Source organism: Amblyomma americanum, chromosome 11, assembly GCF_052857255.1.
Source record: "Amblyomma americanum isolate KBUSLIRL-KWMA chromosome 11, ASM5285725v1, whole genome shotgun sequence".
NCBI lineage: Eukaryota > Metazoa > Arthropoda > Arachnida > Ixodida > Ixodidae > Amblyomma > Amblyomma americanum.
Window position 1 is genome coordinate 50873612 of NC_135507.1, and position 24265 is coordinate 50897876.

Sequence of the window (24265 nt, forward strand, 5' to 3'; positions counted from 1 at the left end):
CGCTTTCTAAGTGTGCCTTATTAAATAGAAGCATGAATCTTTCATACGCAGAAAAAAAAAAACTCAGTTCTGGTAGCATAAAAACAAGATACATGGGAAAAGCACGTACTGCATACCCGGACGAAAACTACGGATCGATCTCGTGGAGGTACTCCCTGCTATTCAGATTCGCTTTGTGCAAACAGGGTGTACATGTCGTAACTCCCGCTTACAGTCGATTTCAGACTCTGTCGCATTGCCCTCTACTTCTGAAAACGTCGTCTAGGAAGGTGTCTGTCGAGCAGAGAGAAGTCTGGCGACTGAAGGAAGGTACAGATAAAGTAACATGACTTCTCGGGATAAAAAGGAGGTCCTCTTTAGCGGTTACTCGAGGCGTTAGCCTTCTACCGAATTCCTAGAATGCCAGTGTGACCCTCATTAGTGAAGAAAGATGGACGACACGCATTAAGACTCTAGACAGCTGCGTGTGTAACATCTGTTCGTGCCAATTTTTCACTGAAAGTGTAGGGAACGCGTCTCAACGTAAACTGCACATGAATCGTACGTGAAGGATGGCAGTAGTAGTAGTCACCAATATATTGACGTCTAGAATCACAGAAAATTCTGAGTTTCGGCAGTCTCCCTAATCGGAGACGCGACACTCGCCATTAATGTAAAATTCCGAACTCTGCTCCAATGTGCTTCAACCCACAAGACCACTACAGTCAAATCCATCGCCTGTACATTCTCGCAATTATCCAGTATCCGAACCAAGGTCATCTTGCATAGTCCAGGCACCTCAGGGCCACCAGGATAACTTTCTCGCTCGTCTATAGGTGATAGCCGGAGTATTCAGTTGAAACGGCTGCTGCGTAGAATGTCAAGCATGGCTGACCTTGCTAGGGAGCAGTGTTTAGCACCTCTTAGCACCGTGATTAGCGCTGTGTCCGTGTACACTCTTTCTTCGTGCTGTGTACGGCTCATGCGGCTTATTTTTCAACCACCCTTGCACTGAGCATATTACGGCCGAAAAGACAAATCATTCTTTACAGTTACCCGCCGCGGTTGCTCATTAGTTACGGCGCTCGGCTGCTGACCCGAAGGACGCGGGTTCGATCCCGGCCACGGTGGCGGAATTTCTATGAAGGCGAAATTCTAGAGGCCCGTGTACTGTGCGATGTCAGTGCACGTTAAAGAACCCCAGGTGGTCAAAATTTCCAGAGCCCTTTACTATGGTGTCCCTCATAGCCTGGGTCGCTTTGAGACGTTAAACCCCCATAAACCAAACCATTCTCTACAGTGAACAAAATACGCTCTCGGAACCGCTTAGAGGGGAACTTAAGTCTTTTTAGCTCTTCTTCTGCTGGCGCAACCTTCTCTCATTTCCGCATGCTCCGTCGAAGGCTGTGGAAACTTTCCTTGTGAGCATGCTGCCAAGGCAATCTTCAGTTTAACAGGTGTTAAGTCAGTTACGACTATACAGCTATCCCTGTCAAGCAAGGTGACTGCTAGTTTTGCGTAAAGAAAAAATTTTATTGTTATTCCTGCTCCCTAACCATCGCTGGCGACGACTAAGTGAGCAATCATACTTGGCTAGTGCCTCCTTTGTGCTCAAGCCGTGGTATATTTCCTGTTAGCGTATTCATTTAGATCAGTTACCTGCCACTTCTTTTTACATAGTAGCGCGAGTTGCTTGAACTGGGAAACAATCCCTATAGAAATAGCGTAGCCTTCATTTCCAACTCTGGAGTAATCGCTCCCTGTATATTCGCGAGGCAGTCCCTCTGGCATCTCTTGAACCCCGCCATTTGCAAATTCGGGTCCTTAAACTCCACGTACCAGCCTGTGTTATCCTGTCGACCAGGCTGCTCTCGAATGTCCAGGCACTGCGACGGTGGGGGCTGCGAAGCCCTGCACGAGCAGCTGACCGCGTGGGTGGATCCCAGCGCGAATCCCTGCGACGATTTCTATGCGCACGTATGCGGCCGCTGGACGGCCAACCATTCGGCCACCGCAGCAGGACAGGCGGTGGTGTCGCCGCGGACACTGCGGCTTCGACAGATGGAGCTGCGACTCATGGCCGAGTTCAAGCGCGGCACGGCCGACGGGTCGCTGCGGTGGCTGGCGAGGCTGTGGGACTCCTGCCGGAAACCCGAGGCAGAGCCGCGGTCTAAGGAGGTGTGTCTGTACCCGCCTGTGCATGTATAACCGTCGATCAAGCATTTGTTCATCCGCCTTTGTCCTTCTGTACTCATGTTTACCTGTCTGTCCCACAGTCCGTCTCTGTCCGACTGTGTATGCATCTCTGTCTGTCTCCCCATGCACGCCACTGTTTGTATCTGAGTGCTATGTGAGTGCTTGCCCTCTGTCCGTCTCTTTGGTTCTTTGTCATCTCTCTACTTGTCTTCGTCGTTTAATGTCTATACATTTCTGTGCCTTCTTACCGTGCAGAGCCTCTTTGCGTGCATGGTTTGTTTAAGAAGCAGTGCATAGAAGGATGTTGCAGATTTTCCGCCATCCTTCGTGCCAAATAACTAACAACGATACCACATCCCATCTACCGCACCTCGCTCGCTCTTATGAAGGTACTTTCCCGAATACATTTTTGGGTAAGGTCAACGATGGTTACATGACCATGGAGAGCAAGTTCTCTTCAGTCCACCTGGAAGATATTTGCATGGACCAGATGGTCATTGCAGAAGTATTTAGTGAGTCCGTAATACGCCATTTCCGTTTAATCAGTAGCAAGCATCGTGCCCCAGATGTCCCACAGATGGCATTTCCACTGAGAATAGGCACTAAGCGATAAGGATTGGCAATTACTGGAGGGATATAGCGCAGAGTATCCCTCGCCGTTTTGCGTCGGTGAGGCGTCAAGACAGCGCGTGCGAAATGTATTGCAAGGTTGGGAATCCTAACGCTTCTGCTAATGTTTGTGCAATGTTAACGCGAAGTTAGCGATAGACTTGACGGTCTGCAAAAGGGCTCTCGCACTGGTAGCCACAAGGATAGCTTACCGCTGGGTGTCGTCACTACCTGGCCGGCTGTCCCCACAGGTATTCGACAACATCCTGTCCGAGCATGGTCTGCTGGGATTTCCCTTCAGCAGCCAGCCTACATCAGGACAGGGCGATGGAGACGACCTGTCATCGGCCGCGGCAAGGGTGCTGGCGCTCTCCGGTATTTCTGCCATTGTGGACGTGCGAGTCGTTAAGGTCAGAAGAGATCTGAACTAATTCAGTGTATTTGGAAAAAAATATTTGGACAAGTGTAGCTTCGAGATTATGACACTCTGAAGTAATATCCACCTTCCCTTACAAAAATTTCCTGAGGCGGTCTATAGGCTGTCCATATATTTATGTCTGTAAAGTCTATATACAAACCCTAGAGAACGGTCTATAGGCAATACCAATTCTATAAACAGTCTATGAATAATCTATAGATTTATGGTCATACACTTTTGTTAGACTTTTTCTCTATAGACAGTCTATAGACTATGGCTAGACAGAAACAAATATCTATAGAAAGGCAATAGAGTCTCTAAGAAGTCTATAGACTGTCTATGGACCATTTTTGTTAGGGTTGGACCAACGGCAGCACGCAGCAAGATTTTCAGGACCACCGACTCCAGCTTGCCATAGTGCATACGACGCCCGCGATAATGTCATTAAAGCGTCACGCGCTTAGCTTTTACTTGTGTTTTTACCACTTCTCTAATCGGACAGCCACTCCTACTTCATCGACGATTTCTCCTATTCACCCTCCTTCATCACAGGCATAATTTCGTTGACGCGCCAATTGTCGACAGTCTGATGCTTGTACATGAAGGAAAATCAGATTGAAGACTCCTTATTAAAGCGAGAAATGATTGAAGATGTTGTTGGGGTAGATCCCCTAGTCCGGCAGTTGACGGGCAAATGGCAGTCTGCCCACCTGGTTTTGTAGGCTTTACTGCCAACAACACCAACAAACGCAAAACTTCCTCAAAATCTCCCAAAAATAGCCCATCGGTACATTTGAAATCTCAGGAGGTACTCATTTTTCCCGAACACATCCAATAAACGTCCGCAAAACTAGCGGTGTCCAAAAAGTTGTGCGTCCCAGCGAAAACTACAAAAGGTTAATGGTCGATTTCTCGGCCCTGGCTAAATAAAATTATTTCTCCTGTTTAATGCAGTCTTCAGGCATCTAAGCGCACATATGTGCCAAATTTTGGCGCATGCTTACCTTACAGGTGGTGTAACATATGCAAAACACTTTAGGGTAAAACACTCAATGGCCGCGAGTGTGTATCGAACCCGCGGCGGTGCGAGCAGATCAGATTCGCTGGTCACTGTATTAGACGACTACGTCATCCCCGAAATGCTAGAAGCCCGTGTACTGTGTGACGTCAGTGCACGTTAAAGAACCCCAGGCGGTCGAAATTATTGATAGCCCTCCACTAAGGCGTCCCTCGTAGCCTGAATCACTTTGGGACGTTAAACTCTAGGAAACAAAACCAATTATCGCCGCAGCCGAACGTCCAGCGTGTTTAACTGCCGTTCTCTCGTACTGTGCTTTGGCTGTCATCGTCCTAATTAACCTAATTAACAGTGGCATCCCAAGAAGAAGAACTCTTCCCGCGACTGGGCGTCGGCGAGGCCGCGGTGGCTGGCACGGATCGGAGCCCCCGAGCCGCTGTTCCGGGACTTTTCCCGCATGGGCGACGTCCATGACGAGTGGTACCTGACGGCGGCGCAGGGCATCGCCGGCCACCGGGACATGCGCGGCCTGTTCCGCGTCGAGCAGGCGCTCGTCGAACTGGCGGCGCACCGGCGCGGCGCCGGCGACTACGCCCGCACTACCGTCGCCCGCCTCGCCCATGCACCCCACTGGAACTGGACGCGCTTCCTCGGCATCGTCTTCCGAGGTGATCTGCTCGGCTGTGTCACTAACTGCCATAGCTGCACACAGGGCCAGTATCCTGGAAGTAAATTATTACTTAATAATTGGTTTTTGGGGAAAGAAATGGCGCAGTCTTTGTCTTACATATCGTTGGACACCTGAACCGCGCCGGAAGGGAAGGGATAAAGGAGGGATTGAGAGAAGAAATTTAGAAAGATGTGCCGTAGTGGAGGGCTCCAGAATAATTTCGACCACCTGGGGATCTTTTTTAATTGGTTTTTGGGGAAACGAAATGGCGCAGTATCTTCCTCATATATCGTTGGACACCTGAACCGCGCCTTAAGGGAAGGGATAAAGGAGGGAGTGAAAGAAGAAAGCAAGAAAGATGTGCCGTAGTGAAGGGCTCCGGAATAATTTCGAACATCTGGGGATCTTATTTCTAATTGATTTTTGGGGAAACGAAATCGTGCAGTATCTGTCTCATATATCGTTGGACACCTGAACCGCGCCGTAAGGAAAGGAATACAGGAGGCAGCGAAAGAAGAAAGGGGTGCGGCAGTGGAAGGCTCCGCAATAATTTCGACCACCAGGGGACCTCTAAAGTGCACTGACATCGCACAGCACACGGGCGGATTGGCGTTTCGCCTCCATTGAAACGCGGCAGCCGTATTCGTGTTCGAACCCGGGTACTCCGGATCAGCAGCAGAGCGCCCTAACCACTGAGCCACCGCGGCGGCTAAAGGTCCCACTAACTGCGGGACATGTCTATATGGAAGTGGCTCGAACTGGGCACGTCCACTTGCACCGAAAATAGCAAATGCTGCCTCCATCTTCTTGCAACAAATGAAATCAAAATTGATTTTACCCGCAGCGGTATAGGTTGCGCGCGTGATCAGTTCATGGTGAAGCAATAAAAACACTCGCACAACACTATGTTCACTACAGCTGGAGTGGGGCGTCCAACACATAAGGTCCCCAGGTGGTCGAAGTTATTCCGGAGCCCTCCACTGGGCACCTCTTCTTTCCCTCCCACCTTCCCCTCTTTCCTTACTGCGCGGTTCGGGTGTCCACCGAGATATGTGAGACAATTACTGCGCCATTTCCTTCCCTCAAAAACCAAAAACTAATTTCTTGGTTCCTGCCCCCTTTCCAATCAGAGCGAAGTGTTGTCCACGCTTTTGCATCGCAGGCATCGCCACTTTCGGCCGACGGACCCCAGTGCTCGTGAAAGGCGGCTCCTTCCAGAGGCAGTTAGCCGCGCTCATTTCCCAGTTCGGCCCCGTCCATATGCTCAACTACCTGGCCTTCCGCTTGCACATCCAATACGCTCCTTTCCTGGAACGAAGGCCACGCTTCCTTACGCTGGCGCAGCTCTCGGCGGCATGGCAGCCCGGATGGCACGACGGCGACCCGCCGGATGACGTCAGCGACTTGCGCTGTCTGAGACTAATGACGAGCGCAGTTCCGGAGCTCATGGCTTTCGTCTACTGGAACGGTGCCCGGCCCAGAGGTCGGAAGCGGGACCGGAGCAAGCAGGAGGCGCAGCGATCGCGTGGCTTCCGGGACATGACCCGCCATCTGGTGGACTGGACTGTCAGGACGGCGCCCCACGAGGTAATCTGCGCACCGTCATGGTTGATGACACGATGTGGAGATGACCGACAGCGTTCTTCAGAGTATGGTCTAGCCATACACTCAGAACCAAAACAAAACAGCGCTCGCTAGAACTGTAGGTGGTGGTGGTGGTGGTGAAAACTTTAATAGACACCGGGGAGTTTAGGACACGCAGGTCCTTGGGCCACGCACGACCCCACTGCACTCAAACGTTCATATGTCCCGGAGGCTCATGACGCTGGCAGCCCGGCCTGTGGCGATAGCTTGCTTGACCGGGTCCTCGGAGCGCAGTAGGGTCTCCCGAGCCTCCCAAGTGGTAAGGTCCTCCAGGCCCCACGAGGAAGGATCTGCCGGGCAGAGGAAAAGGATATGATCGAGAGTGGATTTGGGGTGCTGGCAGAGGGTACAGGAGGTGTTTGTGCGGACTTGGTGACAGCGCGAGCGTATATAAGGGGAGGGTAAGGTGCGTGTTTGGAGCCGCCTCCAAAGAGTCTGGTGATAATTTTCGAGAGAGGGATGGGGGGGGGGGGGGGGGGGTAAAGCCGACGCCCGGCTTTGCAGGCCTGCGTCAGTTCACTGAATGAATGCATGCGCTCCTGTGAGAACCCTAGATCGGAGACCGCCGGTGCCCGGTTGAGAGAACCTCGGGCTGTTGCGTTGACAGGCTCGTTGCCGGGATTCCCGGAGTGGGCAGGCACCCATATCAGCTCCATGTTGCGGGGCGGGTGTGTGGCGAGAGAGTTCAGTATGCGAAATGCAGGGACGTGAACTCCCCCGCGAGCAAAATTTAGTATGGCAGTTTTAGAATATACCGGGCCTCCGTGCGTGTGATGGCTAGGGCAATGGAGGCCTCTTCAGCCTCCTCCGAAGCGGCAGTGGGGGACATGTGAAGGAGTTCCCGGGTTCGAACCCGACCGTGGCGGCTACGTTTTTATGGAGGAAAAACGCTAAGGCGCCCGTGTGCTGTGCGATGTCAGTGCACGTTAAAGATCCCCAGGTGGTCGAAATTATTCCGGAGCCCTCCACTACGGCACCTATTTCTTCCTTTATTCTTTCACTCCCACCCGCCGCGGTCGCTCAGTGGTTAGGGCGCTCGACTACTGATCCGGAGTTCCCGGGTTCGAACCCCACCGCGGCGGCTGCGTTTTTATGGAGGAAAAACGCTAAGGCGCCCGTGTGCTGTGCGATGTCAGTGCACGTTAAAGATCCCCAGGTGGTCGAAATTATTCCGGAGCCCTCCACTACGGCACCTAATTCTTCCTTTCTTCTTTCACACCCTCTCTTATCCCTTCCCTTACGGCGCGGTTCAGGTGCCCAACGATATATGAGGCAGATACTGCGCCATTTCCTTCCCCAAAAAAACCAATTATTATTATTATAATTTCACTCCCTCCCTTATCCCTTCCCTTACGGCGCGGTTCAGGTGTCCAACGAGATATGAGACAGATACTGCGCCATTTCCTTTCCTCAAAAACCAATTATTATTATTATTTTTATTATTATTATTATTATTATTATTATTATTATTATTATTATTATTATTATTATTATTATTATTATTATTATTATTATTATTATTATTATTATTATTATTATATGTGAAGGGTGGCAGTCGGTTGAAGGGGGGGGGGGGTTCGTGATGGCCACAACCGCGTCCTCGCCTGTGCATGCGGCATCCACCCACACGGCATCCGGTTCCGTGCCATAGTGTTTGTGGAGGGCCCGTGCGCGAGCTCTGCGGCGGAGTTCGTGGTAGGTGGGGTGCATGTTTTTGGGGAGTGGCTTATTAGAACTGTACAGACCATACAAGGACAGGACACAGCGCTGTCCTCTCCACTGCTATACCCAGTAACTCTCATAGTGCGAAGAAAATTGGGGGGGGGGGGGGGGTTAAGCGTACTGAAACTGTGAAGACTTGCGGAACCAGGTGTTCATTCTTCAGGAGGAGGGAACACTTAAGCCCCGCCTTAAGGGTGTGGCGCAATAGCCTCAGTAGGTTAATGCCACTGTCCGAAGACTTGGTCATTCTCTAGTTAATATTCAAAGATCGCAGTGAGTCCTCATCCACTACCAGCGCTGTGGCGCAGCGGTTCAGCGATGCGCCACTGCTCTGCGATGGCAGGTGCTCCAGCGGCAGGGCTTGTGCGGCCCATGTTCCTCTTCCCGAACAACCTAGCAACCATTTATTCAAATGCCACCTGCCAGAGCTATTTGTAATGATGCCCATATGTTACATTACTTCGGTGGCGTGACGCCCTCCTTACATTGGCTACGGTTGTCGCGACGCTCCTCCGAACTTACCCGAGCTTCCTCCCATTGGCTGCAGCTTTCGCGATGGTCTTCCGAACTAACCCGAGCTTACTCGGATAAGCTCGGGTTAGTTCGGTGCACAAGAGAAGATGAAAAGACTCCCGCACGGGGTTGGAGTAATGCTTTCGCTCTAATTTGTCAAAGTTCTGATCACAACTTGGGCACAGCGAGAGGCAAGTTATTTTAACATTTACAGGAAGAATTTGCTGCGCTAATTCCGTGCACAGAATTGAAGAACAACGGTAGGTCAAATAAAGTGTCGCGATATCGACCATGAGAAATTCTACCAAACACCTCGAGAGGATTGTGCTTTAAAAGTGTTCGATGCTGCCATCTTGCAACATATTTTCTTTCTCATACTCACATTACCAAGACAAATTCTACGTTCCTATTACAGCTTGAGCGCGCCCACGGCAGGGAGCGCAGTCGCATCTCGAGTCTCCTGAGGGCCATCGAGCTACTGCGGCACCAGCTGTTCCTACCCGAGTGGCTGCACAAATCGCGTCTGCGCATGCGCTTCGCCGAGCTCGCCTTCGCCGATGCCGAGGAGTCGCCATTGGTCTCGTGGAGAGGTCTTCTGGCCTCCAGGAAGAGGAACGCCCTGCTCAAAATCGCCGACCGGGGCTTCGAGACCTTCTGGGAGGTACGCGGACATGCAGGCGAGGTGCTTTCGACTGACTTGAATCACTGAAAATCAGAATCACTCAGTGGTTAAGGGCGCTCGACTACTGATCCGGAGTTCCCGGGTTTGAACCCGACCGCAGCGGCCGCGTTTTTATGGAGGAAAAACGCTAAGGCGCCCGTGTGCTGTGCGATGTCAGTGCACGTTAAAGATTTCCAGGTGGTCTAAATTATTCCGGAGCCCACCACTACGGCACCTCTTTCTTCCTTTCTTCTTTCACTCCCTCTATTATCCCTTCCCTTACGGCGCGGTTCAGGTGTCCAACGATATATGAGACAGATACTGCGCCATTTCCTTTCCTTGAAAAGGAGAAGTCTATTGATTGCCAGACCAGCAATCTATGCGTACACAAAAGGGTACGTGGAAACACATAATATATCTGGTCGAAACAATTACAAAACCAATGAAAGCGAACGTGAAGAACATCTTGGATGAATGGAAACTTTTGTTAGAAAAAAAAAGGAAAGAAAAAAATCTTCCAGGGTGGTCTTCTACTGGTCGAGGAGTCCACGTGCTTGTGCCTCACATAAGGCCCGATCGACCAGCAATTTCTGGCCCGCGGGCTGAGCGATCCGTAAAGCAGCCTCCCAGGAAGTATGAGTGGGATTGGGGATTGGGGTAATGCCTGTGGGGAAGGACATTCCCTAAGGTAGTGGAAAAGTGTGGATCTGGGCACGCCACAGGTGTTACAATGAGGAGGAAAGGTGGGGTGAAAGCACGAGAGACGGTAGGGTGAAATAAAGCAGCCCGTCTGTAATTTTCGCCACGTGGCTCTGGATAAGGATGACAATGCACTGCGGGGTGGTGGTTATGTCAATGGTAACGGCGCTAAAGAGCTTTTAAGCTCGTGTTTATGTTCAAACAAATGACAGCTGAGTTCCTCAGCAAACGGACCGCAAATGGAGCCGGTTCTCACTTGATTAGAAACTGCTAGCTTATGCATTCAGCGCACAAAAAATTAGGGGTCCAGTAAGAGGCTTTTGCTCAAAAAAATTCAACTCTAAGTGGAACTCTTGCTTGCTTTCAACGCTGATTGTGTACTGGCGGGGTTGCATCGAAGTTTTAATCAATGTCAAATTTGAATATGAGATTTAGGCGAAGCGGAGATATTATTGTTACTCTTCATTTTGCTTTACCCTGCTGACCACGAACAGCCAAAGAATAATGTAGATTAACTCAGCTAATCCAGGATATACAAAGCGAAATACGTCGGCGTTCACCGTGTTCATTGGCGTTAGCGTTGACAATGTTCTAGAAGGCGATGGCTTTGAGCAAAGGAACGGCGCATAACTGGCTCCCTGGATATGCGGACGGGTCATTCGTGATTTCATACATGTGGCGGTGGTGAGAGAGAGATGTGGCCTGAATGCATTAGCGCTGACAGCGTTGTGGCTGACAAGTGGCACTGCAGCAATAGCTGGGCCGCAGCGTTCATTTGGTGATCAATCTCTCGCGATCAACCATTAACCTCCCAGGGTGGGAGGGAGGGCGCGCTGCCTATCCACTGTGCGGAACGCAATCAAAGCAGGCTTTTGCACTTGAACACCAACGCCACGTACATTAAAACGAGATGGAGGTCTCCGCTGACCAACGGAGCCGATTGTGTGCCTTTCCTTTCGTGAAAGTCACCGGCACTGCCTTTGCAAAGTGGTCAACGCCAATGAACTCTATGAACGCCCTCTGTGGTATATGTAGATGCGGCAGATTCTTCGGCTGACAAGATGGTAGCTGTGGTCACCATGGAACGTGGTACACTCATAACTGGGGGCACTATACGCACTCAGCACACACATGTTGGAGAAGAAACAGCCATTGCTCTAGCCATTGTGGGATCCTCGGCAGAAACCATTGTCAGCGACTCAAAATTGGCTATACGTAACTACACGTTTGGAAGAATCTCCCCACAAGCAGCACGGATTCTGCTAAAGTATCAGCCCACGCGGCGCATTCGCCTAATCTGGACGCCTTCTCATGCTTCCCTTGCTGGTAATGAGGCGGCTCATAACCTAGCTCGAGAACTGTCCCGCCGAGCTGGGTCGTGCAGCCCACCCGTCCTATACTCTGGCAAGGACAGGTTGTTTTCTTACAGAGAAATCCTGCAGCACTACAGGCTTGCAAGACTCAGATTCCCCCCAGCAGATAAAACGCTCTCCAAGCAACAGGCCAAAGCCTGGCGTAAACTTCAAACTAACACCTATCCAAATCCCCAATTGTGTAGCTTCTATTCGGAAGGACTCTACTCAAACAAATGCAAAAATTGTGATGCGAAAGCCGATCTAAATCATATGATCTGGAACTGCCCGCAGTACCTACCCGCGAGTCACTTCATTACTGACTCTGCTCATTGGGAGGCTCTATTGCTCAGCCCCGACCCGGGGATACAGATCAAGCTCTTCCAGCTGGCTGAAGACGCCGCCGCTGCCCAAGGGATAGTGGCCGCCGTTTAAGCGGGGGGCGACTTCGTGTCGCTCCACTATATCCGCTGGAAATAAAGTTTCACAACCAACCAACGCCGTTGTCTCACTTGATTTATTTGGTTTGAGAGGAAAGGAGATGGCAGAGTAACCGTCTCACATATCTCGGCGGACACCCGAACCGCGCCATAAGGCAAGAGATAAACGAGGGAGTGAAAGAAGAAAGGGGTGTCTTAGTGGAGGTCTCCGGTTGTAATTTCGACCACCCGGGGATCTTTAACGTACAGTGACATCGCACAGCACACGGACGACTTTGCGTTACGTCTCCATCGAAACGCTGCCGCCGCGGTCGGGTTGGAACCCGGAACTCCGGATCAGTAGACGAGCGCCTTAACCACTGAAACACCGCGGTGGGGTAGAATCACTGCGCCTTCAAGAATATCGCTCGCTGCTTATTTGTGGAAGGAGAGCAGTAGTAGCGGGAGAATACCAAATGTTTAGAACATGCATTGAATACGAATAGTTGTGCCCGAATATCATTCGAATATCTGGTTCGAACCCGACCGCGATGGCTGCGTTCTTATGGAGGAAAAACGCTAAGGCGCCCATGTGCTGCGCGATGTCAGCGCACGTTAAAGATCCCCACGTGGTCGAAATTATTCCGGAGCCCTCCACTACGGCACCTTTTTCTTCCTTTCTTCTTTGACTCCCTCCTTTATCCCTTCCCTTACGGCGCGGTTCAGGCGTCCAACGATATATGAGACAGATACTGGGCCATTTCCTTCCCCAAAAAAACAATTATTATTATTATTATTATTATTATTATTATTATTATTATTATTATTATTATTATTATTATTAAATGCAATAATAAAGCACTGGCACATTGGTTCACGCAACCACTTTTATTTGCACATCATTTAGCATTCTAATTTGGGGAATAATAAAGCAGCACACTTATAACTGAATTCGTACTTCGGATGAGAATTTAATAATTTGTGATAGTGCTTTAACATAGCTAATATGAACGATCCTGTTAGTATGTGATGCGCACAGGGATCGTGAAACTCGGTTAACTGCCGTTAGTATGCGACGCACGCTCGTTGCTAGTAAATTGAATAGTCGTGGTGCCGCCATCGGTGCCCTTCTTATCTCCGAATAACCTCATTTCGCATACCCTCACACATGCCGGGCACGATCACTGGTATTAGTATTTGGCTCAATATCAGGAAACGGCCACAGTTTCTGCCATGGCAGGTTACGGCGACAGTTTATACAATTAAGCTGCAGGATAGACAACCCTGCACAGTCCCATATCAAGCGCCAGCATATCAGCCTTTTTTTTTATTTAGCTCTCACGTGCTCCGCTGCTATTCAGAGTGCTTCGTAGGTGTCATATACCTCGTGGCACTACTCCGTTGATGTCAGCATCCCAGAAATAGTTTTCAACGCGAAGGCTATGTAAACGACCGACTTGCTAATGCACTTTACGCCCTTCTCCCTCCTGATTCGCCACCAGCGGCTGGGGAATTCATTCTTTCATTCATTCATTTTTCGGGCCATACTACTCCGCTTCGCTGACGGCTAAGCGCAAATGTCGCTCGCCTTCATCATTGAAATATGAAGTTATACCGAAATAGACACTGTCTGGTTATCACAAAACGGAATGACTTCTATCGCAATACAAGGCGATGCACAAAGTCTGCCATTTTGGGTCACTATAGCTCAACTAAGGGAAGAAAAAAGTTAATGCTTCGGAATGCTCTCACGTGTATTCGATTTCCTGGCGATCTTCAGGTCTCATCGAATATTCGAAATTCAATTGAGATGAGTTCACCAGCTGAATATAAACGATAAATAAAAAAAGTTCAAATATTCCATTCGTATTCGAACCATTCGAATACACGCACGCCCCTAGAAAGCTGCAATCTTTTTCGCTGTATGTAATATAAAGACATCCAGTGAGATATCGCGGGAGAAGCCAGAAATCAGACTCGTCCTGCCTGTTTTCAATCGTCGTCTTCACCGAGAGCATGCCTACACAGCTTCGAGGCCGGGCGATATGTAACTTTAGCATAGAGCCGGTCAAGTCAACCTGCTGCTGACGTAGGATCCAACAAAGAACGAAGGCGCAGCCCCTGCACTATTCCGAAATCATTATATCAGATGGATCCGGCCATGATTCAAAAAGAGCCACCGAAATTAGGCTAGAACAGGGCTAACAAATTCAAACAAAATGAAAGGAAGAAAACCAGCGCCTCAAATTCTCTGTTTATCTGAGAACTTCGTGAACTTTTTTTTATCAGCGGTTCTAAACCTGCGTTCTAAACCTCCAGCAGGCACCTAGAATGTGCCCGCCACGGTACCCGAGTAGTTATCGCGTGTTACTGTCCCGCAAGACGCCCTAGAATCGAACTTCCGACCGCACTGGGCCGCAATTTAATAAAAATCTTGCCGCGAGAATGATAGTGTGTTATATGATTTTATCCGTGGCTCTCTCCTACAACAAGCATTACGCCCCCATTTCGTCTACCCCCTTTTCACCCTTTTTCCAATGCTTGGTTAATATGTTCACCGTGAGCAAGGCTGGGCCTATATCGCCTTCACAGCCAGATAAATCCATAGAGTAAAGTTTAATAGCTAAAGGTTTCATTAGAATCTGCAGCAGGCCACAGAGCTCAGACACGGGGGACACTGGTTTACGCCAAAGTCGGATTCCTTAATCAGGCATCAATACTGTTTTCCGAGTGCCCCTTACAAAAATTTCTTTAGACAGTCTACATACTGTTCATAGACTTCTGTCTGTAAAGTCTATAGACACTCTATAGTCAAACCCTTGAGAACAGTCTATAGGCAATACAAATTCTATAGACAGCCTATAGACAATGTGTCGCTTTATGGCCATACACATTTAGCAGACTTTTGACTATAGACGATCAATAGACAATAAGAAGTATTGTAAGAAGGCAGTAGAGTTTATAAGAATTCTATAGACTGTCTAGAGAGCATTTTCATAAGGAACTATTTCTATAACGTGCTAGCGGCCACCAGATTTCGTGAACAAGCGCGACTGTCCTCCTAAAGGCCGCACATCTCGCGAATTACCGCGACGGCCGCGACTATAAGGAGTTAATGCGGAGAGCATGCATGCATTCGCTGGAACAGTTGGAAACTATTACCACTTCATCCTCCTGCTTGCCGATTTCAGGGTTCAGCACTGAGGGATACGCCATGGCTGGACGCGGACGAAGAGTACCTAGCCGTACCACCTGGTGCCGTTGACGCCAGGTACAGCGCCAAACCGTTCTCCGCGCTTTTCTGGAACACAGCATGGCACTCTCTCATAACGTGTCACCGGGTTCATTACAAGGAGCGGTTGGCACAGACGGAGGAAAAGCAAGGCACAACGAGGTTCTGGGTGCTTACTCCGCTGTGCAGTTCATAGTGCGTGGAGAAAGAAATTGCAATTACCCACGATCGTTTTCACACATACTGTAAGCGGAAGGACAAGATAGCAAGACTACCTTGGAATTGACACCGCCCAATTCAGAAAGGAAGAGAATAATAAGAATAGGGTAGTAAAATGATAGATCGAGTGACGCAAGCGCTCTCCGAGGTGAGAAGGAAGAAAATCAAGTGACATTTTGTTCACATTCATCAAGATATCCGTCAACTCTTCGAAGCTAGGGCGGGACGCTCTATCAATAACTCCCACCAGAATATATTCTACGCCATAAAGGATATTTCTTGTACCGGAATACAAACTAGGAGAGGGTAGAGCAAATCCCCACGCAGAGTCTGGGCTTCGATCCTCCAGTAAACTGAGAGCCAAACATATACGAAATTGTTTTAGATTGAAAAACAATTTAAATGGAGTCAACCTTCAGAAAGAAAAATAAGTTGAAGGATATAAGGACGAAGAAGAAGAAGATTATTCATGGAAGAGAACCTGATAATACTTTGTTTAACCAGGGAAAGCAAAGTGCCGTAACAACATATTGTAATGACACTCTCGACAAGACGTTATGAATAGAAGAAGTGTGGCTAAATGAAGTACTCTAGATGTCTTCTAGGTGTTTCTGCACTGAGCGCCCAAAGCGCTAACACCCCAAGTGAAGAAAAAACTTGGTGGGACGCTTAACGCACGTTCAGAGTGAAAGGCGATAGCATTACAGGTCCCCAGTGTTGCTACATTGGACGGGTTAGCGTGTACAGCTCGTTCGGTCGTAAAGCCGTCGGCGTAGTCGGCACCGGGTGTCAGAAATAATCGGTGGCTGCGTAAAAAAAACAACCGTACGATGGTTATTTGTGGTTCTAGTGATTGATGGTTGATTGGTGTGGGATAGGCGATGAAGAGTTAAGGAAATCATTGTAATTTATTTACTGAATAATGACAGAAATGAAAAAGAAATTGGAAAAAAGGGGTTTCAAGGGTGTCAAAATGCTCAGAATGGAAAGCCAATGCTTGGTGATGCTAATTAAAGAAAGTTGGAGTTTGTAATTGATAGATTAATTATGAACACAATTGATAAAAATGAAAAGTGCGTTCAAAGGTGTCAAAATGCTCAGAATGGAAAGCAAGCCTAACCCGCTACGCTATTGCGTCATACCCTTAAGGCGGAGCTTAAGTGTACTTTCCAATTTTTTTATGCGTTTCGGGGTGCTCCTGAGGCACTCGACAGCACTTAATAGGTTGACTTCTGTCGCGCAGCTTAATCGGTACATGATGTCACAAGATCAAGTGACCTTTTAATCTGGTAGGCCGGTTGCCACCTGCTAGGGTGGGCACGTTGTGATGACGTTACAAGGTCGCCTGAGCTCTCTCAACCAATAAATATAATCCCCACCTACCACAGTGGGCAGGTCGTGTGGACGTCACAAGATCAGGTGATCTCCCTCGACCAATCAGGGAAGTTAGCCTCGGTCAGCGGCAGGGCTTTGTGGCGACAACTCTAACGCTATCGCGTTAATATCAAGCGGAACCTTGTCAATAATTGTTAGCCTTGATCGTATAGGATTTCAGCTGCGTTTAGGAACTGCTGGTCAGCGGGAGCAATGCCTAATGCCTTCTGCCTCGGCTCTGCAGACAGGATAGAAAAATTGAATGTATATATGCACGTACACCTTACCTGATTCTGTCGAATATGAATGAATGAATGAATGAAATCTTAACCTGCAGCAGAGACCCTGAGTGAGATAAGAGAGAATGACCTGGTCTTGAGACCTCCCCTTCGACCCACCCGTGAAATTCAAGAGAACATTGGGGCTAAATAACATGGACACACATTTTTATACGCAATGTTTTTTTTAGTGTTTACCTCCTGGTCACAACAACGACAGCTGCAGCTTATTCATTTTACGAGCGATTCAGTTGGATGAGGCCATAAAGAAAGAGGCTCGGAATTTGCACGAACGTTGTTTCCTTCATAAATGGCAATAGCTAAGCCCGCACATGTCATGTTGCCACAGATGCTTTAAGTGACAGCGAAATGGAAGATGGCAACCACGTAGTCGACTACCACACCTTGCTTCGTTTTTTCTTTCTTTTTCGCTATTTCCGAAATTCTATTTCATGATATCTCGTTAATGGTGAGCCCAAAAAGTGCTCGTTTGAGAGATGAAACGAATGGTTCTTTTCTTTTCGAATGATAAAAAATTGCAAACCTAAAGGCCTTTCTTTCTGTGCTAGATTTAGGAATGACTGAACGCCCTTGCATGACAACAAAAAGGACAAACCAACCTCAGTAGAAAGCCTAACATTCAAGATCCCCTGATCGGCCAGCTTCACGCACTGTATGACTGTTTAACAGCAGCACCTCAAGAGTGCGGAGATAATAGTTGCATAAATTTGTCATGTTTCGGATCTCGGTGTCTCTCACACATATATAAGTCCATCAGGAAAGATTATCTTCGCAGCTGTAGGGGACACGTAAGCTGTTTGTCGCTTTGATTATAATTCTTCGGCAGAAAGGACACATAGGTTGATGCGACAGTAGTATTTAAAAGTGGAACAATAATTTTCCGTTCTCGGTGCGTCAAGAGTCAAGACCGACAAGGACTCCGTTATCGTTGCTTGAATGTCAATGGCAGTGAAGCATGTCCCCGGAGATCAGCTTCGGAAAACGGTCTTGACGCAGTCACGGTTTGTTTCTGAAAGCAAGCGCAAGCGTCAACACCTGTTTTTAAACTTTTGGACATTTCTGGCTCATAACAGCGGCTTCTATTGTCATTAGAACGCAGTAGTTTTGATACACGCGAAATTTTTACTTCATTCTCCATAAATGATCTGGAAAGTGGTCAGAAATGTGACGCCACGCACAAAGGCGTATAGGAGGAGGAGGTAAACTTTATTAAAGAAGAGGTCTTAGGCGCGGGCTGGGGTGACGTTCCCCTCCCCGCGGTGAGCTCCTCTTCTCCAAGGCTCCAAGTGGCCGGCCGACGGTGTTGTTCGGCGACCTCTTCGGCCCGCTCCGTGGGTCGGAGTTGAACCTCCGGGTCCAAGCTGAGCAGCGCGGCCTCCCACTGCGATTGGGTACAGAGCTGCAGACTCTGTGATGGCTTGTCTCAATTACATGAGTATCGGATGTGTGGTGGGTCATGCCTTTTGGTGCCCGCCGGGAGAATTCTGACGGTGCTGGACTGCTCCGGGAACCATATGGAGTACATGTACGGATTAAAGAAAGTGTCTGTTTGGAGCTGCCGCCAACTGACTTGTTGTGTTCTACTTAGAGATGTGTTTCTGGGAAGATTTGTCTTTCTTTCTTTCTTGAAGTGGGTAGCAATTTCTTCGTAGGTCGTCACTCGCTCCTTGGCCGACCTGAGGCTAGGTTGGCGCACCTCCCTGTTAATTAAGAATCCTCGGGCAAATTGGTTCGCCGCCTCGTTTCCAGGATGGCCCGAATTGGCGGGGACCCCGACAAAGGCGCATATTTCTGGCTTCTTTTGCAGGTTCGACGACCCCGCTTTCTTCATTCACCACGTGCCCTCCCTGGGCGTCGACTTGGCTCGGCTTTTCGCGTCTCGGCTCGGCCGAACAGCCGCCCATAATCGCAGAGCCTCCTTGCGGCTGCGGCTGGACCTGCTGAGTGATTGTCTGCGTCGGCAGCATCATAGCGCGCGTCCTTCAAGCGATCCCGCCGCCCGCGAGGACATGCTCGACCTATTGGCCCTACGTGTCGCCCTGCACGTGTTCCGTCACCAGGTGGCGCGTGGGAGCCGCCGGTGCGTATGGTCAGAGTACTGCATATATCTTCCACTTGCCGCCGTTCATGGAACCGATGCTGTCATGGCAGCGAACACCAACATTTATAGTTCGCTAATCGGCGACCTTTTCAAGCCTCTTAGCTGCCATCTGGGACCTGCAAGACGCACAAGGTGCTGTTTGAAGAAATCGAAAACATGTATTTTTCCATGGTTGCGGGAAAAAACTATCCTGACAAGTTACTCTTCAACTTATTAACGGGGCTGCGTTAAAGGTCCCGTTGTCCAGAAAATCCGATGTCGGCGTTGTGAGCGAAAAATCACGAGCTTGACTCTGGCAGGTGGTGCCCAGAGAGCAACCTATGAGGCAGGTGGGCCACCTGGGTCACGTGACCTTGCGGCGTCATCACAACCTGCTCATTATGACAGTTGGCAGCTAAATTAATTATTGTTCGCTCGGGAAGAGCAACCTAGGCCGCACAAGGCCCACTGCTGGGAGTTCCTGCATGCTATCGCAGGGCAGTGGCGCATCGCTTAAGTGCTGCACCATTGCGTTAGGAGGGGAATTAGGACTCCCAGGGATCTATGAATGTGAAATAAAGAATGGCCTTCTGCATATTTGCGGATTAACTCATAACGCTATCGCGTTCGTCATACTCTAAAGGCGGAGCTTATATGTCCCCTCCAATATTTGTTTCCACTTATTGTTCGGCTGCTGGTTCGCGATAACACTGAAATCGGCTACGCAATCAACAGAGAGGTTGAACTTGTCGCCTATAGCAAGGACGCTGTAAAGGGAGACGCAAAGAGCACCACAAAAGTGATTCTTGGACTGGCCACGTTAGGCAGCTGCAGACGTACACTTCCCTATCCGCTTGTGTGTAGGGGATCCTCTGGAAAAAATGTTTGGTGTTTCGGTTGCACGTGGTGGTACCTCACAAGAGACCGCGTCCCAGCGTTGCGGAGCACGCCACTCTACACTGCCGTCAGCGTTGTTCCAGTGTCTAGGAAGTTACACAAAGTGCAGTTACGCAAAGAACATTCACATAGTATGCGAATGTTCTTTGTGCAACTTCACGCTCGTCGGTTGACGTCATCGGGGTAGAGAAGACAGAGAAGGAATGAGAACGATGCCTTTGGAGGTGCAGTTCTCCGCTTTCGCCTGACGCATTAACCCGAAATAGACGCTGTTAATGCCCTACACGGCATCGCATGTCCTTCTGGATGAATCCATGGCTCGTTACTCGTTCTGCGCAGATAGGAAAATGCAGCAGCTGCTCATTCTTACGCCTTTGTATTGTCTTGTCCGGTGTCCTTGGATAAATCACAAATTTTAGCCAACTGCAGTCAAGGCGAGCCATATTGAGGGCCAAGGGCATCGCAGAATTGTTCGATCTATCGCGTACTTCCGTGTATAAAAATTGCAGTGGATAACCTTATCTGTAACACACAAGCAATACATTGCACCCACGCTAGTGACGTGCGTCATGGCGCAGCCTGCAGGCTGAGCCCACCTCCCCTCTTTAGTCATCGTTAGGCTTAGCACTCCTCGTATTGAAGCCGCGGCGGACGGTGCTTTGGAAACAGCCACTGTTTATCAATAAGGTGTCAAATCGTGTCAAACCCCAGGTGGTCTAAGTTTCCGGAGCCCTTCACTACGGCATCTCTCATAGCCTGAGTCGCTTTGGGACGTTAAACACCCATAAACCATAATCCCTCATATCGTGTCACCAGTAGTCTCCACATATTATAATGTTATTAAAACATGGTATACAGTGGTTTTCCGGAAGGCCTTCGAGAGACCGCCGCTAGGCTTTACTAGTATAGTTAGATTGGCTTCATCGCATGGCACTGGTGTGACAGAAAATGAGTGCACGAGACAGCAGGCCCCCTCAAGCACAACCCACGGTACATTGTCACGTGGTTTCACAGCGCTACACCTGCCGGCGAATGCCCAACGCAGTGGACACGGCCACCTCCGCGCTTTGCAGAACCGCCACTTGGTGGGGCGATGCATGCCGTTCGATGTATCGAACAACCTGCGAAATTGGAGCTCGATATGCTGAGCTAATTTCTTATACTTTTGTGCAGGTTTTTGAAGAGGATAATCTGTTTAGTACCGCAAATAATTCAAATTACCTCGGTTCGGTGTAGCAGAGCTTGACTGCATTAAATTAATTTTCAAATTTGCGGCGGCTGCGTTTTTATGGAGGCAAAACGCCAAGGCGCCCGTGTGCTGTGCGATTTCAGTGCACGTGTACGATCCCCAGGTGGTAGAAATTATTCCGGAGCCCTCCACTGCGGCACCTTTTTCTTCATTTCCTCTTTCGATCCCACCTTTATTCCTTCCCTTACGGCGCGGTTCAGGTGTCCAACGATATATGAGACAGATACTGCGCCATTTCCTTTCCCTAAGAACCAATTATTATTATTATTATTATTAGTCACTCCAGCGTGCATGACTGCGCTCTTTTTACCGCTTGCGTCGAATTCTGCCGAGATGTTATTGAAGAATAGACGCTAAATAAGTACATGGACCTACGCTTGGTCACCATTCTTCATCCGCAGGTTTCATATGGGTGCATTTAGTTCGGGTGCAAACGTGACGTACGGCACAGACCAGCTGTTCTTCTACGAGTTCGCCATGGACCGGTGCGAGGCCTACGACGAGGCTTACCTACAGCAGCGCACGGTCAACGGGCTGCGCTCGCCTGCTCCGACGCTCGTCAATGGACCACTCAGGAACCTCCGGACCTTCGCGAGGGCTTTCAACTGCTCACGGGGTTCGCCAATGAGTCCCGAGCGCATATGCAAGCTTTAGGTTGCGTCGGATCGTCGTCGTGCTTAGCGTAATCCACGCGTGATAAACACAAAAAAAATCATTCACACATTGAATGACACCGTTAGAAATTATAAGTGATAAAACCCTGTGGCACTATTCGATAAGGATCGCTTGGCGAAGAATTAAGACATTTTACGGAAACAACTTCTCTTCTACGTGCTGCTGGTTACGAGCTAACACATATGCGTCACTATGATGTCACTTGGAAATGAAGACGTTGCCCACAGCGCATATGAGTGCTTGCTGCATCCATTGCTTGTGTTTTGTTTACTGTGCTCCGATTGTTGTTTACGCCGCACCTGGTTTGGTCTTGACAGCACCGATAGTCAGAGCAATACAAGTACATTTTAATGCACCTTTCTCTCTACGCGGAAACACTGGGCGGGTGTCTTTGAAATGATTCGTTGAAGAACTTACCCCGAAAAGTAAAAATTAGTAGGGGGTTTAACCTAGTTAAAGCGAGTCGACGTGCGAAACCATGTCTTCGTTCATCAATTGGAGGGGACACTTAAGCGCCGCCTTAATGGACGCGATAGCTTTGTAGGGTTAGCGCCCATATGTGCAGAATTGGTCATTCTCTAGCATTCACAGATTGCGGCCAGTCCTCATACCACAACCAGCGCAGTGGCGCAGCGGTAAAGCGATGCGCCATGCATTGGCAGTCGTGGCCGTTTCTATTACAGCCACCGGTAGGGACTGTGCGACTCATGTTGCTCTTCCCGAGCAACCACTCGCGTACCAATCATTATTTTAACTGCCTCGTGCCAAGCTGCTCAGTTTGCTCACTACACGGTGGGCAGGTTGTGATGACGCCCTCCTCCCAGTGGCTACACCTGGCGCGACGCTCCTCCGAACTTACCCGATCGCCCATTGGACCACACATGCCCGACGGGCATCTGGCTAATGTCCGAAGATGGATGTTCAAATCTCCGAAGGACATCCGCCAAAATCCACGGCACCTACTACGGGCATCTGTCGGATGTTCGCGTTCAAAAGAATTGGTGTCCGTGAGGACGTCCCACGTGCGTCTAAAGAGGATATACTGACATCCAGGGGATGTTCAAAATCAGGACAATCCCAGTGCAGACATCCATGAGATGTTCTCGAGCATCCTCCCATTGGCTGCGTCTTGCCCCACGCTCTCTGTTCAAATCTCCGTAGGACATCCGCCAAAAACCACGGCACCTACTACGGGCATCCGTCGGATGTTCCCGCACAAAGAATTGGTGTCCATGAGGACGTACCACGAGCGTCTGAACAGGATATTCTGACATCCAGGGGACTCAACAAGGTTGAGGACTGGGCGAGTTGGTAAGTATTCATTTTAAACCAGCCAGAAGACGCGACACAAAGGAAGAAGCAAACAAGACGAGGCTGGACTAACAACTGAAGTTTTATTGAAAGGAAGAAAACAACGAAGGCTCGCACTGAGATGCGCGCGCACATAAGCCGTATCAGTGAAAGGGCACACAAAAAATTTTTCAATGTCAGGGTCTTACTAACAAGTTATCTAAAAAGGCAAATTCCTTAGCGTGAAGGTTTACCGACGGCTTAGCCACACACGTGTCCTTAGCCTTAGCAATGTAGAAGGCTTCAACTATCTCGCGACAGATTTGTTTTTCATTTCTATAAACTACAGTAGTGTCGCTGAAGTCAGGCGTGCAAAGAGACACTACTGTAGTTTATAGAAATGAAAAACAAATCTGTCGCGAGATAGTTGAAGCCTTCTACATTGCTAAGGCTAAGGACACGTGTGTGGCTAAGCCGTCGGTAAACCTTCACGCTAAGGAATTTGCCTTTTTAGATAACTTGTTAGTAAGACCCTGACATTGAAAAATTTTTTGTGTGCCCTTTCACTGATACGGCTTATGTGCGCGCGCATCTCAGTGCGAGTCTTCGTTGTTTTCTTCCTTTCAATAAAACTTCAGTTGTTAGTCCAGCCTCGTCTTTTTTGCTTCTTCCTTTGTGTCGCGTCTTCTGGCTGGTTTAAAATGAATCCAGGGGACGTTCAAAATCGGGACACGCCCAGTGCAGAGATCCATGAGGTGTCCTCGAGATTGCTCCTATTGGCTGTGGCTTGCCCGACGCTCCTCCCAACTAACCTGAGCTTACCCGAGTAGCCCGGGTTAGTTCGAGGCACAAGACAAGACAAGATTCTTGTTCAGGGTTGGCTAGTTTGGAACGCAAGACATAGCACAAGAAAAGATTCTTGCTCGGGATTGGTACGTCTGGAGTCGTGCTTTCGTACCGAAGCGTCGTAGCGGGACAAGCCACAAGCGGTGGTTAAGGCCACCGGAAGCATTCTCCCACTGTACGTTATCCAAAATTTGAGCAAGAGTA

At 49.2% G+C, this 24265-nt stretch overlaps 1 protein-coding gene across 1 annotated transcript; it reads left to right on the forward strand.

Annotated features, from left to right (window-relative positions):
• The first annotated feature begins 1854 nt into the window (after positions 1 to 1854).
• LOC144109612 (neprilysin-2-like) lies at positions 1855 to 21904 on the forward strand. The gene is made up of 8 exons (XM_077642431.1): positions 1855 to 2157; positions 3036 to 3194; positions 4573 to 4888; positions 6053 to 6477; positions 9185 to 9430; positions 15092 to 15171; positions 18832 to 19104; positions 21652 to 21904. Exons 1-8 carry the CDS (start codon positions 1855 to 1857, stop codon positions 21902 to 21904), a joined length of 2055 nt encoding a protein of 684 aa, XP_077498557.1.
• Positions 21905 to 24265: the final 2361 nt, after the last annotated feature.

Coding starts and splice junctions, on each gene's coding strand:
- LOC144109612 (XM_077642431.1), top strand. CDS start 1,855: ATGTCCAGGCACTGCGACGGTGGGGGCTGCGAAGCCCTGCACGAGCAG. Junction 2,158..3,035: donor CAGAGCCGCGGTCTAAGGAG/GTGTGTCTGTAC, acceptor CTGTCCCCACAG/GTATTCGACAACATCCTGTC. Junction 6,478..9,184: donor TCAGGACGGCGCCCCACGAG/GTAATCTGCGCA, acceptor TTCCTATTACAG/CTTGAGCGCGCCCACGGCAG.